Source organism: Myotis brandtii, unplaced genomic scaffold (assembly GCF_000412655.1).
Source record: "Myotis brandtii unplaced genomic scaffold, ASM41265v1 scaffold182, whole genome shotgun sequence".
Classification (NCBI taxonomy): domain Eukaryota; kingdom Metazoa; phylum Chordata; class Mammalia; order Chiroptera; family Vespertilionidae; genus Myotis; species Myotis brandtii.
The window spans coordinates 2,295,551-2,315,559 of record NW_005356751.1 but is presented as its reverse complement, the minus strand read 5'-3'; the positions used below and the strand labels follow the sequence as shown (position 1 = coordinate 2,315,559).

Below are 20,009 nucleotides of genomic sequence, written 5' to 3'. Positions count from 1 at the left end.
TTGTAAGTTTGTTTGGTGAAGACATTGACCTTTAGATCTCTCCATTGTCAAGGAGTGCTTTCTCTTTAGTAATTTATAACTAATCTGTGAGGTGATTCTGTGAGGCTCTGTGAACATCTTTTCCTCAGCTCTCTTTCACCAGTGCTTTTAGCATTGATAATCCTTATGCTAAATTGGTTATTATATTTGGTGGCCATTTGTTTTTTTCTCCATGAACATGACATGTAATTTTATTTATTTATTTATTATTTATTTATTTATTTACATTCCATATATTTAGAGTGTTTTTATTTCTACAGTATATAAATCCTGTACATGTTTTGTTAGATTTATACTTAAGTAATTCATTTTCTTTAGAGAAGTAGTAAATGTATTTTTAATTTCGGTTTCTATATGTTTGTTGCCTGGCAATCTCGAATTGTTTTTGTAGATTTCTTGAAACATTAAGAATTTTTTCATTTCTGTTCATGAGGGATATTGGTCTGTAGTTTTCACATTTCTTCTCTGTTTGGTTTTGGTATCAAGGTAATACTGGCTTCATAAAATGAGTTGAGGGTGTTCATTTCTATTTTCTGGAAAGATTGTGTAGAAGAGAGTTGTTTATTTTTAAGTGTTTGGAAAATTTCCTGTTATCTTTTCTGTTACTGATTTCTAGTTTGATTCTATTGTCAGAGAAAATACTGTGTGATTTCAGTTCCTTTTAAATTTGTTGAGGTTTGTTTTACGGCCTGTGATATTGTCTGGGTGGTGCTATGTTCTCTGGGTGCCTGAAAAGAATGGGCATTCTGCTGCTGTTGGGTGGTGTGTTCCATAAATGATGACTAAATTCTTTTGGAGATGGTGTTGCGACAAGGGTGTTAAGATTAAACAAGTGGCCTCTGCTGACGCTGTGAAGGGGTGGCCTTGTTATTGCTGAGCAATGGGGAAAGTGCTGACTCTCCACAGGCTTCGCACCCCCAGCAGAGAAGGGAAGGGCACCTCTTTATACCTGGGTGGAGGTGATGTAGGCTTCCTGTGGGGCCTTCATGGACACTGCCATAGAGTGGGCCTCTGCAGCTTGGTGGGATGCAAGTCCTGACCCCCCACTCGGCCTTCTCGGTCACCATCCTTGTGGGGGAGTTGTGCCTCTTACAGCCTGGCAGGGGTTGAAGTCTGGCCCTTCTCTCTGCCTCTGCTGGTACGGGTAGGGCTGCAGTTTTTTTCTGTGTGGTGCTTAGCTGGAGTCCAAGCTTTTTGTCTTCCTGGCTATTTGGCTAGAGGGCAGGCTTTTCCTGGGACTTTTTTGTTTGAGCCCATTGGTGTTTCCAGGTTGTTAGTTCTCCAGTATCCAGTCTGGGGTGTATGAGGCAACAGATAACTCACTGTATTGTTCCTTAGATCCCAAGGTCCTTAGCGATTTGCCTTTTCTTCACCTTTCAGAGTCTTTTTACATGTGTTTTATTTATAACATCAAGGATTTTTAGGTGTATTTCATGGGAAGAATAGGGGAAAAATGCTTCTACTCCATCTTCCTAGAAATATAAATTCACCAATTTTTGAACTGGGATTTAGGCTACCTGCTCTTCTAGAGAGGTAACTACGTTTATTAAAGCACTCAAAAATTATCTTACTATTTAAGGATTGAACTTAATGAGTCGTATTTCTTTTTAAAAAATATTTTTGATTTCAGAGAGTAAGAGAGAGGGAGAGAGAGGTAGAAACATCAATGATGAGAGAGAACCATTGATTGGCTGCCTCCTACACTCCCCCTACTGGGGATCGAGCCTGCAACCCAGGCATGTGCCCTTGACCGGAATGGCACCCAGGACCTTTCAGTCCACAGGCTGACGTTCTATCCACTGAGCCAAACCGGCTAGGACAATGAGTCGTATTTCTTTTTCCTCCTCTTCTTGTTACTAAGCGATACATCTTCCCTTGACTGTCACCTCACCTCCCTTTTTTTTCTTGCTAGTGCCAATATTACACCAAAGACATGAAAATACTTAATAAATACTATTTAGGAAAGGTCTCACACTCCATGAGTTATCAGTTTATTAGTGATGTTTAGACGAGTAGGATTATATATCTCCTGGATAAGTTAGATGTAAGAAAAATGATATGTAACATAGATCACTGTTCTTCAAAGTTCTGTGGGTCATCTTCATCAGAATCAGCTGATGCTTGTTCAAAATGTGCAGTGCAGATTATCACCGCAGGCATGCTGTAGTTTCTGTAGGTTGGAATTTTTCTCACATTAGTCTGAGAGAGAATTTGAGAGCTTTGGTTCAGTAGTGATCCTAATCAGGATTGAAGAGTGTCTCTTCTAGAGAACTGCAGTGAAGGGATTTGTACTCTTTGATAATCTCTTTTAATATATCTGTGGTCAGAACCTAGAAATCTATATTTTAATGAAACACTTCAGGTGACTCTTATGCATGCTAGCATGTGAGAACCGCTCATTTAAATACTTTATTGGAAAGTAATAACAGAATGTGAAAATGCTGGTAAAAACCAACAGCCAAACCTGGAAGTTCAGAAGAAGGCTAACTGGTAAAGGTGTCTGTTTTGTATATTGTTAATGATCAAGATGTAGAAAACATTTTTGTATTAAGTTCCAATTCTTGGTATAATTTTGAACTAATATGTGCAATTTGATCTTTATCTAATATATTTTTTACCATGAGAATATGTTTAATCTAGATTAGATTCACTTCAGCAATAGGCACTTGGTTTAGATTTCCAAGTATAGTTTGCTGTATAACTTGATATTTGTATATAAACATCTCCTTGTTTTACTCATAGGTATTAGGGGAGTATTCCTACCTCTTAGATAAGGAAACGCCAGGAGAAGTTATAACCAAGCTCTACAAGTTACTTATGAATGATTCCATTTCTTCAGAAACAAAAGCCTGGCTAATTGCTGCCGTGACCAAGTTGACACCTCAGGCACACTCTTCTAACATTGTTGAGAGATTAATCCAGGAATTTACGGTTTCTTTGGATACTTGTCTGAGACAGCATGCATTTGAACTAAAGCATTTGCATGAGAATGCAGAACTTATGAAGAGTTTGCTTCCAGTTAATAAGAGTTGTGAAGACATGGTGGTAAGACATCTGTGTTCTACCTTTTTAAAAATTGCATAATCTTTAAACAATAATTTTTGCATTTGTGATATGTCAGAAATGTATCAAAATATAGTTTCTGTAGGTTGGAATTTTTCTCTCATTAGTAGAAGAGAATTTGAGAGCTTCTGTGCAGTAGTGATCCTAAGTCAGGAATTGAAGAGTGTCTCTTCTGGAGAACTTCAATGAAGGATTTCTGCTCTGACAATCTCTTTGAATATATAATAATTCAAGAATTTTTATCCCCTTTGAACTCTAATATGTTGTTTTATTATTCCTCTCTTTTCTTTGAGAATGTAAAAGATAGTTCTCCATTTTATTTTGTCCATCTACTGTCTAAATTCTTTACCACTTTGGAATCTGACCACCAACCTTTCTTTCTCCCACCTCCTTTTAGCTACCACCCCTTTTAACCCAATGCACTCAGTCTGTCCCTCAGATTGGTGTAAATCAGAAAACTTCCAAAAGGAAACCAGATTTGCTCAAATTTTTATATGTTAGATGTCATATAGTTGATAGAGAGGATGGGTGGTATTCCCACTAATTCTGAATCAGATTTTCATGACTTGTATTAATTTTGAAGCTTTGTTCCTTCATTCTCTCAATAGGTCCTCAAAGGCAAAGGCCTTGCTTTAACATTTGGTAGACATTTCAGAGACGTTCATTGAGATGATCAATAAATATGCTGCATATAAAATTAAACTAGGAAATAACCACACTTCCTCTTTTCTCCAAGAATCTTAGTGAAACTAAACCTTTCCAAATTCAGAGTGTGACAAGCCACTTAAATGTTTGAGAATTACTTGCTGTTCTAAATTATCTGAGTTGTTTGCATACGTTTGGCTAAATCAGGAGAAGCTATTCTGATTTCTGGGGTTATCACTACTATCCTCTTGTGTATATCTCATTTTTCTTTCTCTTCTTACTTTTTCTCTTCTCCTTTTCCCCTTACTCATTCTCCATCTCTTGTTCCCCCCCCCCCCCCACTTAATCATTCTCTAGTACTTTTCTATTCCTGTTGAAATTAGTTAAGTAATTTTCCATAGATTTTTGAAAAAGCATTTTCAGGTAGAAAAGAATAGGATAGTTAAATCAAAGGCACTGTGGGAGGCCGAATAATAGCTCGCCAAGAGGGTCACATCTCAATCTCTGGAACCTGTGTGTATGTACCTTACATGGTAAAAGGGACTTTGTAGATGTGATTAAGATAAGAATTTTTTGATGGGGGCATTATCCTGGATTGTCCAAGTAGGCATGAGATAATCACAAGGGCCCTTAGAAAAGTGAGGCAAGAGTTCAGTGTAGAGAAGGCAGAGTAGCTATAGAAACAGATCAGAGGGATGTGGCCACAGCCAAGGAATGCTAGCAGTCCTCTAGAAGCTGAAAGAGATAAGGAACTTATTCTCCCCTGGAGCCTCCAGAAGGAACGAGTGTTGTCAGCACCTTGTTTTTATCCCTCAACAGCTGGAAACTAATACAGATTATAGCTTTAGTATATGATGTCTCTTCTCCTCTGGTAGGTTACAAGTCTCATGAGGGCAGGAACTGTGTCTTCTTTTGTCTCTATCATAGGAGCAAACATGATGCCCTAATATATTGGATGCTCAAAAATGTATTCCTTGGTGCAGTGAAACTCAGTAATAATTGGAAATGACTTAGCTGAGTGATTTGATTATAGATGTTTCAGAAAGCTACAGAGTTAGGTAGTACTTTTGGAATTGAAACTCTGCTTTTCACCTAAAAAATGTTTTTAGGATATATGGGCTGAAAGTACCTATGTGAACATACAATCTACTGTTTTAGGGCAAATTTTTTAATTCCTGATTTTTGCTTCAATTTAATATAGGTAGATGCTTCCTTATCTTTTCTGGATAGTCATGTGGCTGAAGAACTCAGTCAGGGGGCAGCACCTTACAAACCTCACCACCAACGGCAGGAGGAAAAGCTTTCCCAGGAAAAAGGTAATTTTTATGAGTTTATAGGCTAGGTTATAGGGATATCTTTTTTTTTTCTTAATGGAAAAAATATCCATGGGTAAGGATTGATTTTTAGAGAGAGTGGAAGGAGGGGGAAGAGAGAGAGAAATATCAATGTGAGAGAGACACATCCATGGGTTGCCTCTTGCATGTGCCAGTACTGGGGCTGAGGAACGAACCTGCAACCAGGTAATGCCCTTGACAAGGAGTTGAACCTGTCACTCTACCATTGAGCCACACCGGCCAGGGTGGGACATCTTTTTTTATGCGTGTAAGTAAATAATTGAGGGTATTTACTTTTATTTTTCCTCTTTAAATCTGTTTTGACTTGTTTACCCTGACTAGGTCGTTGGAAACCCAGGAAAAAACAGTTAGCCTAGAGGTATTCCTGAAGTCGTAGGCTTCCTATACAGCAGTGCCTAAGATATGACAGCCATCCAGGAATTTCAAAAGACCTGCTTGGCAGGTGGAATTACCATGTTGGTCACGGTGATAGAGGGCTGACAGAGAGTAGTGTGAGCATACCTGTGAAACAGTTTCAGGAAAAAACTGGTTCTATGGACTAGTGAGTTTCATTTTCATTCTGTGCAGTGTTGTATATCTTAAGTGTGTTAGAACACTTCCTCCAACAAAATATGTGATCAGTGACGTTAGGAACAGCGAAGACAGGAAAGAATTTAAGAAATGTAGCTGTCAGGGAAAGATTTCTGTCATGATTTTAGTAAGGAGGAAATTATTTAATGGCTTAAATAGTTTAATGGTTTTGTTGAGTACTTAATATTTTCTAGGCTCTGTGCTAGGCATATGAGTACAACTAAATGGTTGATCCTAAAATGAGACCAAAAAGCACAAACACTAATAATAGGCATGATGTTATCTTTTTGTAGAAGTATTTGTTCTTTTAAAGTTTGTGACATATTGTTTAGCACAGTGATACCCTGTATTGATAGAATATGTATGTGTGTTGGGGGCGGGGGGGGCGGTAAATAAATTTTGAGTTATAATTGCCCGACCTGTGACTGTAGTGCATATAGAAGCCTTATGACATCCAGGACAAGGAGTGAAAATCTGGAGTTCCAGAGTGGAGATGTGGTCCATTTGCCATATTCCTTATTTTCAGTGTGCCTGGGCCATCAGCCTGCTATTACTACAGTTCAGGGGTGGGGTAGGGAAGGGGAGATAGGATGAAGAGCCTAGTTCCTGGCACTGCCTGTCTCTATTCTTAAAATAAGGTAAGTGGCTGATATAAATATAATAGACAGTCCTGGAATTCCCCAAACGAATGAATTCCTTTGCCAAGTACTTTTCCCCCATAGAACATCATTATAAATGGGGTTAAGCTCTCAAATTAGGCTCTTCCCTTTTCTTCCAAAATCTATTTTTCAAAAGTTTTCTAAAGTAAAATCCAAATTTCATGAGCTTAGGCTATCTGTTACATCATGGGGCGAGAAATCAGTTATAAGACAGGACATAGCCCTATCCCTATACCTTCTATATTTAAATCTCTGAAAGCTTGGCTGTATGTACACAAAGGTCTATGGGTGATCGGTGAAGTCAGCTTGATTCTGATTATCAAATCAGCATTTGGAAACTGCTGACCTAGTCTGAACTCTTCACTTTATAAAGAAATGAAGGTCTAGTTCAGGGGTCCTCAAACTTTTTAAACAGGGGGCCAGTTCACTGTCCCTCAGATCGTTGGAGGGCCGGACTATAGTTTAAAAAAAACTATGAACAAATTCCTATGCACACTGCACATATCTTATTTTGAAGTAAAAAAACAAAACAGGAACAAATACAATACTTGTATTTGCATGTGGCCCGCGGGCCGTAGTTTGAGGACCCCTGGTCTAGTTCATATACCTAGTTAACACCTGACCTACATCAAAGAACTCAGTTTTCCTGATTATCAATTTGCACATTACTTTTTTTCTACTGCACATTGATTCCTCTTCTATATCATTCATTTAGCTAACAAACAAACATTTATTTGGTACTCTTTGGGTCACATACTCTTCGTCAGTAAGGGAGATTTCACATTGAGGGCTATGTTTCTTTGGAAGAGGCAATGTAATATAGTAGTTGAGAGTGAAACTCTGGAACCAGAATGTCTGATTTCTTTTTTCTTTCTTTCTTATCTGCCTGTATCATTTCCTTTCTTTGTAATCTTGGGTAAGTTCGTGGCAACCTCTTTGCCACAATTTCTTCATTTGTAAAATGAGGATATCCACATTAATATATTCGTAGGTACTTTTTATGATTTAAGAAGAAAAAAGATAAATGAGGCAGTTAGGAAAACAAATATACATAGTGGGACCTTATACAAAGCAGAAGGTTATTGCTCTTTCCCATTAAAGAAATATCATAAGTATCCAGCCTAGGATTGATGTTGGCTTCATGAATATAGGAGAGGAAGGGAGGGAAGAAAGATGTCAAAGGAGTCTGGAAATGCCATCTCTTTTCTGGGTGGCCATGTACCTAGCTAAGAATCAAGGGTTCTGTTACTGAGAAAGAAGAGAATGTATATTGGCATCTGCTCTACCATAATAACAACATGAATTTTCAAGGCTCTGGTTGAGTTCATTTGGGTGTACAGGCTCAATGGAATCCGAACCTGAGTAAACCTGTTCCTCATCAGGAAGGGAGATTTCACATCGAGGGCTATGTCAGTCTGTTCAGTACAGGAATGTGCCATTTTGTTAAGCAAAATGCAGCCATCTCTTCGTTCATAGCTGCTTAAACATTTTTGCTTGAGAGCGGCAACTTTTCAGTAGATCTGGTTTATTAGCTCTTTCCTAATTGAATTTTTTTTTTAGGTTCTAAGGGAGGTAAAATGATAAAAATGAAGTACTGTCTTTGATCAGCTAATAGTGTGAAGATTGTAGTAGTATTAAATAAATCATAGCTGCTTTGTTATTATTATAAATATTTGGTTAGATCATCTCCAAGTTCCCTTCCAGTTTAAAAATTGTCACTGGATTCTAGTCTTCAGTTATTTTATTTTAGTAATGATGGTAACTTTGATAATTTTTGCCTTTTTAAAAATAATTTTGGCTTTGTTTTAAATATGAACCATTCTTATTGTTTTAAATTTCTAGTTCTCAATTTTGAACCATATGGACTCTCCTTTTCTTCATCTGGCTTTACTGGACGACAGTCTCCTGCTGGCATTTCTCTGGGTTCAGATATATCTGGAAACAGTGCAGAAATAGGGCTGAAAGAGTAAGTTCCTTTCTTACTAAAATTGAGAACATGGGAATATTTAAATGTCTTTAAATGTAGAGGGGTTCCTGAAAGATAAATTCTGCTTGGGCTGTTGTTTCTATTTCTTGCTCTCAAAAATGTATTGATACGATACAGTATGTCTTTACACTTTAAGAGAATTTGCGCCCTAGCTGGTTTGGCTCAGTGGATGTAGCATCAGCCAGCCCATGGACTGATGAGTCCCAGGTGCTATTCTGGCCAAGGGCACACACCTCGGTTGCAGGCTCAATCCCCGGCCCTGGTTGGGGTGCATGTGGGAGGCAACCAATCGATGTGTCTTTCTCACATTGATGTTTCTCTCTCTCTCTGTCTCTCTCCCTGTCTTCCATTCTCTCTCTCTTTTTAAAAAATATATTTTTATTGATTTCAGAGAGAAAGGGAGAGGGAAAGAGAGATAGAAACATCAATGATGACCTAGCTGGTTTGGCTCAGTGGATAGAGCATCAGCCTGCGGACTAAAGAGTCCCAAGTTTGATTTCTGTTAAAGGCACATGCCCAGGTTGTGGGCTCGATCCCCGGTGTGGGGAGGGGTGGGGGTGTAGGAGGCAGCCAATCAGTGATTCTCTCTCATCATTGATGTCTCTCTCTCTCTCCCTCTCCCTTCCTCTCTGAAATCAATAAAAATATATTTTTAAAAAAGAAACATCAATGATGAGAGAGAATTATTGATTGGCTACCTCCTGCACGCCCCCTACTGGGGATGGAGCCCACATCCCCAGCATGTGCTCTTGACCAGAATAGAACCTGGAACCCTTCAGTCCGCAGGCTGATGTATTATCTACTGAGCCAAATCAGCTAGGGCTCTTCCACTCTCTTTAAAAATCAATGGAAAAATATCATTGGGTGAGGATCAACAAAAAAATAAAAATAAAGAGAGAGAGAGAGAGAGAGAGAGAGAGTGTTTGCTTATTTCCAAGATAGCATAGGATGTATACAACCTTTACACACAGTAATGATGTGTGTATTATTACTACATATTGTATGTATATGTGTGTATATATATGTGTGTGTATAATATATTTAAAGAAGTATATCACAACTTATATACCCAGGTGAATATTGAGCATATAATTCTACATTTCTCATAATCGATTTTTCATAACCATCTCATTGGAAGATTGACAGATAGAGAGATGAACATAAAATAAGGTGATTGACTTCACCTGAGGAAGTTGTGTGCTTTACTCAAAATGCTTCTAGAGTTCCTTTCCTTGAAAATTGGTGATACAGATGTCTAAATGTCTTATGTGCAGCCAAATGGTAACCTTTTTAAGTAGGTTTTGATTTTGGAAATATAAATAAATTACTCTCAGAAAGATGATTAAATTAAATGAGATAATTATGCAAAGTGCCTCATATAGCTGAGTACATAGTGATTAATAAATGGTAGCTGTCATCATTATCATTATCCAAAAGCTGAGTTTATCAAATAAAATTTCTGATCAATCTGGATGACTTTGGTCACTATTCTGTTGTGATATGAAGTAAATGAAAATGGCCTTCTTGTTTGTGTAGGAGCTTCTTCTAAAAGAGTTCAAGTGTTTTGAGTAATGGCAGCATTGTTGGAATAAATGTGATAAAATCTCAAAGGTGACAACTTTCAAAGATGACATTTGAATTTTGAGTTTTCATATATTCATTAAGGAGTCATTCACCTTATTTTATGTTCATCTTTACGTGTGTCAGTCTTTCAGGGAGATGGTTGTAAGAAGTTTTTCTCAGAACAAAAACACATAGATCATGAGGAATGTAGAATGATATGCTGAATGAAGTGGCATAAGTTCAAATTCTCTTCCTTAGCCTTTTTTCCTGCTCTGTGGACACCCATTTCTTTCTCAGACATTTAATTTTTGGCATTCCAAGCATGGAAAGCAGGTATGGTTTGTAGGCATGTGATAGTGGAGGTGATAGCAATTAAGTGCCCCAAATAGGGAACTGAGGGGCAAGGGAAGGAGAGACAAGAACGCTCCAAACCCAGGGAGGAGACATAGTCCCTTTACCTGCACAACAATTGACAGCATCTGCTTTTTAGTATTAAACTAAATATTAAACAGGGCCTTGTAAATTCTATGTGCAAACATGTTCTACTCTCAGAGACAGGGCATTTGGCAAAGCAGCTAAGGAATTACACATATGCTGTATTACCATAAAATGGAACACAAGGGTGCATTTAAAATTCTTTTCCAAAGAGGACCACAGCTCACTCATTATTTCAGATTAGAAACCTCTGTGGTAATTGGCCAAGTGAATCAGCTTTAGGGAGGAGACTGTCACTCTTCTGTAGTCTCTGGCAAGGTGATAGCAAAGCAGTTGCCAGCCCAATTGACAATTTCTTACCCTAAGTCCTATTATAGGCAGTACCGTACCTCAAATGGGAATTCCTAGAGCTGAGTGTAAAATATGTCCCCAATCTTTTGAAGGTTGCTTGGCCAGAATTTACTTCTGTGTTTGAATGGTCTGAGTCAAAATAATACAAGGTATACCATTTGTATTAGGTTTTTTTTATTATCCAAATCCAGACCAAGATGACTCGTGTTTAAAAACATTTTTTTACAGTATGTTTTATATCATATTTTGTATATGAAGGCTTTATGCTGCTCTCTTATTTACTTGTCTGCTTTTTAGACTGTTTGTATATAATGTATGACAGAGAAAATTTATGTTGATGAGAAGCATGTTGTGCAGATGAAATGAGCCAGAAAAACCTTTAAAATAGCTCAAGGCTACTTTTAGGCTTACTTTTCTTCCCCTTTCTCGTCTTGCCCTTTGTTGGGGGTTGGGTTTCCTGAGAAGCACACAGTGTGGTGGAATTTAGCGTGTAGAATATTAAGGAGTCCCCTTGAGTTCAATACCTATGGAAGGAAGGGGAAAGAAGCAGGTTTGGGCAGAGGAAGTAGTTAAGATGCCATGCAATGCAATGACAGATTTTACTGACCCCATGGGGAGCTCTGGAGCTAGAATGGCCCTTCAGAGTTATCCTCAGGTGGACAAAATGGGTGGACAGGGCTCTGTGCTTAAGTTCATCAGTCACTGCGTGCGGGTTGCTCTGGAAGCAGCGTTATGTTTGGTGAGGTGGCCCTCTGCCCCTAAGGCAGTGGAGGGATTGCACTGCCAACAGCAGGGACAGTACAGTTCTGCATTGAAGGGAGATCTGTATGGAGCATCCTGGTGTCCAAAACACCTGCCTTTTTAAAAAAACTAGTATTTGAATCATTTATTAGTAAAACTTGGGGACTTGCTTTTAAAAAAAATCATTAAAGGATATGTCTTGGTAAACTGGGTTATAGAAGCTCTATAATCCTGCTGTGAACATTATGAATCCCTTTGAATTGCTGCTGGTGAGCACCCTAGAGATACTGGGGGTCATTTTAGTGGCTACCATGAGCACTTTTGGATCTGCTCATGCAAGGACAACCAGTTTTCTTGTAAGAGGTTGATAGATAATAGTTTTTTATTTTTTATTTTATTTTATTTTCTTAAATATATTTTTATTGATTTCAGAGAGGAAAGAAGAGGGAGAGAGAGATAGAAACATCAATGATGAGAAAGAATCATTGATAGGCTGCCTTTTGCAGGCCCCCCATTGGGGATTAAGCCTGCAGCCCAGCCTGGGCATGTGCCCTGACCAAGAATCGAACCATGACCTCTTGGTTTCTAGGTTGACGCTCAACCACTGAGCCATGCTGGCCAGGCTATTTTTATTTTAAAAAAAATATTTTTATTGATTTCAGAGAGAAAGGGAGAGGGAGAGAGAGATAGAAACATCAAGGATGAGAGAGAATCATCAATCGGCTGCCTCCTGTACACCCCCTCAGGAATTGAGCCCTCAACTTAGGCATGTGCTCTGACCGAGAATCGAACTGTGACCTCCTGGTTCATAGGTGGGCACTCAACCACTGAGCCACCCTGGCTGGGCTTGATAACTTTTTAGAAAATTCTTTGGTACCTGAAAGAAAGAGAGAAATGGAGATACTTGTAAAGGACCATTTAGCAGCAAAATTTATTGAGGAGGAATGGACTGATTCCCTGTAGGTCATTCTTTTTTTTTTTTTATATTTTATTGATTTTTTACAGAGAGGAAGAGAGAGGGATAGAGAGGTAGAAACATTGAAGACAGAGAAACATCGATCAGCTGCCTCCTGCACACCTCCTGCTGGGGATGTGCCTGCAACCAAGGTACATGCCCTTGACCGGAATCGAACCTGGGACCTTTCAGTCCGCAGGCCGACGCTCTTATCCACTGAGCCAAACCGGTTAGGGCTGTAGGTCATTCTTTATTAACATTCAGATTTTCTTTCAGCCAATTAGTACTTAATAGCTATTAGTTCTTCACTCAGTATGAAGTATAACTACCTATTTTTGTTTTTGGCATTATACAGAAAATCAAAGTGATCACGATTCTAACTAATTAGAAGGGAATAATAATCAGTACAAACATTTCTGAGTCTTTTTTTTATGATCTGCCTATCTTGTAGTGAAAATTTCCAAAATGCTATTTTGGACCACAACAGGGCTACTTAAACGAGCCAAGTGCCAAGGACACACAGTTCTTATATGAACATAATAGAGGCAATCTTTGGCTGTTTCAGCCTGTACTTATGGTTATATTAGACACTGCAGATTCATAGCTGTCATTTTTGGGACAGCAGTAGGTGAGCCCAAATTCTAATCACTACTTTAATTCTTCTTCAACTCAGGTATAAAAACCTCCTAATCTTCATGTTTTTTTCAAAAATCTTTTTTCTTTTATAAATCAAACCTCGCTTCATTTTTATAAAGGTACATTGTAATGGTTGAAAATGTAGCTAGTGTTCATATCAAGAAAACCTTTTGGATTAAAGGTAAGTTTATACATTTGAGTGGATTTGAATGATTATTTTTTTTACAACAGGATTTTATTTGATGAATTTATGTAGAGTTAATTCTTTCACTGAGTGATTATAGCTAAAAAACTTAAGTTTAACTCATCAGAATTGAAGATATTTTGCAAAGTCATTGGGGTTAAGGAACTGATTTACAGTAGTTCTATTTGTGGACACCTTATGTAAGCAATTAAATGAAAATTAAATGATCTAAATTTTAAACTATGTCTAGAGTTCTGTTGCCTTAAATCCTTTGTCTGAATGATGGTGGAGGGGGGGTTTGGCTGTAACTAAAATAAAATCTAGAGATCTAGATTTTGCTTTGGGCATACATTTTAAAATAAAAAGCTGTTTCTAAAAGGCCGTGGCAACGACAGGTTTTTAAAAATGCCTCAAGAAAGTAATTGCTTAGCAGTTACTTAAATTGACTTGATTTCATTATCAATCTCCTTAGGACAAGTAGCTTGAAGCTGGAAGGTATACAGAAATTGTGGGGGAAAGAGGGCTATCTTCCCAAGAAGGAAAGCAAAACTGGTGATGAAACGGAAGCTCCGCCTGTTTCTCAAGAGAGCATAATAGAGAATGTCGACCCAACTATATCAAAAAAGGACCCATCTCAAGTCCTTGCCCAATCTAAAGAGGAGAAAGAAAAGCAGCTGCTGGCATCGTCGTTATTTGTTGGGCTAGGATCAGAAAGTACAGTCAATTTGGTAAGTAGCCAGTTATATTCCTCTGAGAGTCTGTGTCCCCTGTTTCATATAAAAAACCTTGCTCTATGAAAGCTCTTGGCCATTATCTATCTATCTATCTATCTATCTATCTATCTATCTATCTATCTATCTGTCTATCTAGTGGGAAATGGCTTTCCCAGCTCCAGAGCCACCAATGACACACCTTTGTATTCCTGAAAGAGAAAATCTAATTGGCTCAGCTTGAGTAAGGAGTTCTCTCTAGTCTGTCTAGTCAGCTAGGCAAGGGGCAGGGCCCAAATAAAGTTATAACTGTAACTAAGAGTATTCTCACCCCAGTGGGTGGGGGACAGTTCTCAGTGGGAGGGGTTTGATGGAAATACTGTCAACAATAATAGTTCAACAATATTGATTTGTCTGTGAAAAAAGTACTTCTCAAAATGATGTTTTTAATAGTGAAAAATAGGAGTCAATTTAGGTGTCTAACAGGAGAAAGGGTACATAAATTATATTAGCTCAGAATACTACTCAGCCATTAAAAATGCTAAGTACTGCATTGTAAAATAAAAAATACTTAGGATATACTAAAAATAATATAAAATTCTATTTACATCTTACCTATAACTGTTAAGAAGATAAAAGTGTTTTGAGATTGAATGAATTATACAAAAATGGAAACTACATTCAGGCATTACGATTATAGTGATTTTCAAAAGTTTTTATCCTAATGTATTATTCTCATAGTAAAAGAAGGGCAGGTGCTATTTTTTAAAAATATATTTATTTTTATTGATTTCAGGGAGGAAGGGAGAGGGAGAGAGAGAGATAAAAATATCACTGATGAGAGAGAATAATTGACTGGCTGCCTCTTGCACTTCCCATACTGAGAATTGATCATGAAACCTGGGCATGTACCCTGAATGGGAATCAAACTATGATCTCCTGGTTCATAGGTCGACACTCAACCACTGAGCCACACCTGCTGGGCAAGGTACTATTTTTGAGTGTCTGAAAATTCCATGTCATTTTCCATTTGGCAGCCTGATGAACATACCTAGTGCAAAATTGTGATTAGAGCTACATTTTCTTCAGTTTTACATGGTCCCAGTTCTTTCATCCTCCTTCTCCCTAGTGGAATTTTCTCTCCATCCTTGTCAACACTAGGCCAGACTCCAGGCTACATTCTTTACTGTATCTCTGTCTTTTACAGATCCCATTTCTGTTAGACTTGATATTCATTCCCTCCTAAGAAAAAACAAATTTAGCCTAACAGTATTGCTTGCAGTAAATGGCTTGGTGTCACTCGTTTCAGGGGATCCTTTGCTGAAGTCTTCGTGTAGGCTTAGTACTTTCTGGAGCAACACATTACCATCATTTAAAACATGTTTCCTGTTCATGTCTCTCAGCCACAAATTTAATGTGTTTTCTATCTTAACTAAGTACTTTTCACCGACTGTAGCTGTAACTTTACTGTTTGAGTTGCTACCACAGTCTGGTACAAATTTCTTTTTTCTTCCCCACAGTTTCACAAATAGAAGATTTGTTCCTAGCAACCTCAGCATATGATTTTTTTTTTTTTGTTTCTTATTAAATCAAGAACTTTCACCTTTTCGTTTAAAGGAAGCACTGTATTGCTTCTCTTTGGCATATCTAAATTGCCAGCTTCACTACTCTTGTATTTTGGGGCAATTATTAAAGTAAAATATGGGCACATGAATTACAAGCACTGCAGTACTGAGACAGTTGATCTGATAACCCAGAGGGCTAAGTGACTAATGGGTAGCTATCGTATACAGCCTGGATATGCTAGACAAAGGAATGATTCACGTCCTGGGATGTACATAGCAGGACAGTGAGAGATTTTATCACACTACTATGAATGACGTGCAATTTGAAACTTATGTATTATTTATTTCTGAAAATTTCCATTTAATATTTTTGGACTGATGTTGACTGTAGGTAACTGAAACCATGGAAAGCAAAATCACAGATAAGGGGGACTACTGTGTGTCTAATTCAAGTCCCATGGCTACTGGAATGGAAATCCTTTACCCACCCACCCCCACTTGTTTTTGTCTTAAAACAGTGTTAGTTTTTGTGTGATGACTTCTGAATTGAAAGGGAGGAGACAGACTCATCCCTTACTTTTGAGAGTTGGAAGAGGTGTTGGGACTTGAAAGAATGAGAGATTATGGACAGGGACCTAGAATTCTGGTAAACTAGAATCATGTGAAGGGTAGCCATGTGGTGGTACAGCCCCCAGACTTAGAGTAGTGAGTGCCAGTCTGTTCTACTGATTTTAGATAGGACTTTGAGAGGCAAGGGGACACTTGAGTCACTCTTCTTATATAGATTTGCAGGCCATTCCTCAGGAGGGTTAGCTCAAGGATGGCAAATTTACTGTTCCCACCTCTAGAATCCATAGCTAACATCACTAGTCACTTATAGAATTCTTTACTGCTATGTGTTCCAGTCAGCCATTGCCAGTTGATTCTTGAGGTAAAACCAGTTTTTCTTCCCTGTTTATTGACTCATAGGCCATGAAATCATGATTACTGTATATTCCTGAGTCAGAGTTTGAGGAGAACTCTATAAGAAAACTCAAGAACAAAAAAATAGCTGGGTTTCTCACTCTTTTTAATTTGCGCAATTCTGTACTCTAGTATTCTGAAATCTAGCAAGTTTTTAGAATTGTTTACATTGGACTTTTTAACATTTCTTTCTTTTATGTGTTATTTATTTACTTTTATTTTTAAAATAAATTTTTATTGATTTCAGAGAGGAGGGGAGAAGGAGAGAGAGAAACATCAATGATGACAGAGAAACATTGATCAGCTGCTCCCAGCACACTCCTTGCTGGGATTGAGCCTGCAACCTGGCATGTGCCCTGACTGGGAATGAAACCATAATTTCCTGGTTCATGGTTGACACTCAAACACCCACCCATGGCCAGGCTGATTTTATGTGTTATTAAATGAGAAATAAGATTTAGCTAGTAGTTCAATGTTATATAGCTGTCAGAATTTCAGGGCTTAACATTTTATTTATCTCTGATTCTTTTTTAATCTGTGCTTTATAGATAGAACTTCAGCAAGCTATTAAATTGCTCATTTAAAATTATAGAAAACTGTTTAAAACTCATGACTAGAAGAATGGTTTCTTTTTATATTATTATGTTTCATTTTCACAGCTAGGAAAAGCAGATACCATCTCTCACAAGTTCAGAAGGAAATCAAAAGTCAAAGAAGCCATAAGTGGAGAAAAAACCAATGCTCATAACATGACCCGTTCTTCCTTTAGTTCTCCTACAAATGTGACTTATGAAGAAGATTATTACTTGGATAATTTGCGGGATAGAAGAGACAAAGAATTAGAGAAATTTGCTCTAAGTGCAGAACTTCTGGGTTCCGAGTCACTCGCAGAACCGCCCTTGGTGGAGAAACTCTCAGAGTGCAGGCGGCCCGCACCTTCCTTGTTTGCTGATGACATGGAAGTGTTTCACCCTCCCCGGTCCACCTCAGCCTCACTTGCCGGTGAAAGCTCCTTAGCTTCTTTGTTGGAAGAAACTACTGAGCACATGCATTCAGATCTTACGGAGGTCTGCAATACTGAAACCATGTCATTGTCTTCTTACAAAATTTGGAAAGATGATTGTTTATTGATGGTGTGGTTAGTTTCTAATAAGAGTGGTTCAGAATTGGAAGGTGTTAACTTAGAAATTGCTCCTGCAGAAAATTTCAAGGTATGACAATGAATGGTTTGTTATTTCTTGCCTTAAATGTACAGTGCTTACTTAGTGTTTCTGCTGTTGGCTCTTCTGATGGTTTGTGCATTTTTTTCACATTCTTCCTTCCTCTTTAGCAAAAAAAAAAAGTACAAGATATGACAGATTATTTAATTAATTTGTGTAGGAGTGAATTATTCAAAAGATTCAAGGAAACATAATAAAGGTTGTATTGGAGAAGGCCACAAATACAGCGGGGACAAAAATAGGTTTACAATTGTGAGTACGTGAAACACAGAGTTTATTCTTGTATTATTTATTAATTATTGCATTATTTTCCATGTGAACAACTGTAAACCTACTTTTGCTCCACCCTATATAAAATGAGTTTTGATAGAGCACAGTAGTTACAAACATAGACTCTTGACTCAGACTGCTTGCCCTTGAATCTTGCTTCTGCTGCTTTTTAGCTGTGTTCCATGCTCAAGTTATATACCTGCTTTGTGCCGTAGTTTCCTGGCATTTAAAGTGAAGATATTAATAGTGCTTTTGCATCATAGAGTGCTCAGGCTTCAGTTGTTTCTTGCCTGGCTCCAAGAGACCTCATTGTGATTTCTGGAAATAATGCTGTTTGTGTTATTATGTGGCTGTCCTTGGTGGAGTTATAATGAGATTTGACCAGTAGATCAGTATTCCACAAAACTGACCTAATTTCTTCTATGAGCTAGATTGTGTTGAATGGGATATTACCTTGGCCTGACCAGGACAGAAGTTCTAGATTTGCATAAGAATCACCTATGGAACTTAAAACAAAACCAAACCCAATTCAGTTGCCTGAGTTCTACCACCAGTAGTTGAGTAAGGGTGGAGAATGGAAAGGGAAGGCACCTGTATATATCTTTTAACTCTCCTAGCTTTAAAGATCTGGTGCTAGCCAGGATTGAGAGCCACAAGACTAGAGTTTAATACATATTTTTTTGTTCTCAAATTATACAGAGGCTTTCATTGTAATGACATTTGTTACATTTTTTTTTATCTGTGTACTATTAGTTCTTGATTATCTGTGCTAGTGAATTTTTCTCAAGTGAAGTTGTTAGTCATCTTCATAATGTAGTTATTAACATCTCACAGTAATGTGCTTTACTTGAATTAAATAGAAATTTGGTATTCATATGATAGTCTGTATCGATCCCTTCTTCAATACTTGTATTACTTTTACCTACAGATCACTGAGCAACCCGGATGCTGCTTGCCTATAATAGAAGCAGAGAACACAAAAAACTTTCAATATAGTGTGCAGATGGAAAAACCTTTTACAGAAGGGAATCTTTCTGGTTTTATAAATTACCAAATGATGAACACTCATGCTGTTCAGCTAGAATTTTCAGTAAACTTATCACTGTTAGATTTCATTAGGTAAGTATTTTCTGGAATGTTAACTCAGGTTATTCAGTCATTCAGCATATGTTCATTGGGCCTCCTCTCTGGACAGAAGTACTATGCTAGGTGCTAGGGAGTATAACAATTCAGACACAGGCCCTACTGGCCAGTCTAGGGAGGAGACATTGAACAATCATATCAACACATATGTAATTGTGAATTATAGAGAAAATAAATGGTACAATGACCAGTTATAATATGGGACTTGATTTAGGTTGGGGTTGGTTGGTGATCCTGAAAAACTTCTGAGAGAAACTGATATTAAAGAAATGTTTAAACTGAAATAACTTTAAAGATTCCACATGGCTTTTCTTAAAGCTTTTCAAATTTTATTAAGCTTTAGAGATCTGCAAGAAAATTACTCAGCAAAGTTATACTTTTATTAGACACTAGAGGCCCGGTGCACACAATTCGTGCACTTGGGGGGGGGTGTCCCTCCGTCTCGTAGTCCAGGAGCCCTCAGAGATGTCCGATTGACGGCTTAGGCCCGCTCCCTGTGAGGAACGAGCCTAAGCCATCAGTCAGACATCCTTAGCACTGCCACAGAGCGGGGAGAGGCTCCCGCCACCACCGCTGTGCTCGCCAGCCGTGAGCCTGGCTTTTGGCTGAGCGGTGCACCCCCTGTGGGAGCGCACTGACCACCAATGGCAGCTCCTGCGTTGAGTGTCCCCTGATGGTCAGTGTGCGCCATAGCGATCGGTTGTTCCTCCGTTTGGTTGATTTGCATATTAGCCTTTTATTATATAGGATTATATTAGTATTTAGCATTATACTAGGCACTGTTCAGTGTTACCAACATAATTGAAAACTGCCTAACTCGTCTCGCATTTAGTGTTACGAATATATTGTACTGTATTCAAACATTTTTTTAAATTTATTTTTTAATCCTCACCTGAGGATATTTTTTCCATTGACTTTTAGAGAGGGTGGAAGGGATGGGGAGGGAGGGAAGACG

At 38.1% G+C, this 20,009-nt stretch overlaps 1 protein-coding gene across 4 annotated transcripts in view; it reads left to right on the top strand.

The window, feature by feature from the left end:
* Positions 1-20,009, top strand: part of AP4E1 (adaptor-related protein complex 4, epsilon 1 subunit) — a 66,980-nt gene that overhangs the window by 41,425 nt on the left and 5,546 nt on the right. For all 4 annotated transcript variants that reach the window (XM_005863937.2, XM_005863938.2, XM_014537796.1 and 1 more), the window contains 6 exons: positions 2,782-3,084; positions 4,949-5,063; positions 8,174-8,297; positions 13,656-13,911; positions 17,081-17,632; positions 18,840-19,030. In XM_005863937.2, the coding sequence (XP_005863999.1) occupies positions 2,782-3,084; positions 4,949-5,063; positions 8,174-8,297; positions 13,656-13,911; positions 17,081-17,632; positions 18,840-19,030 (1,541 nt within the window). The remainder of the gene's footprint in view (positions 1-2,781; positions 3,085-4,948; positions 5,064-8,173; positions 8,298-13,655; positions 13,912-17,080; positions 17,633-18,839; positions 19,031-20,009) is intronic.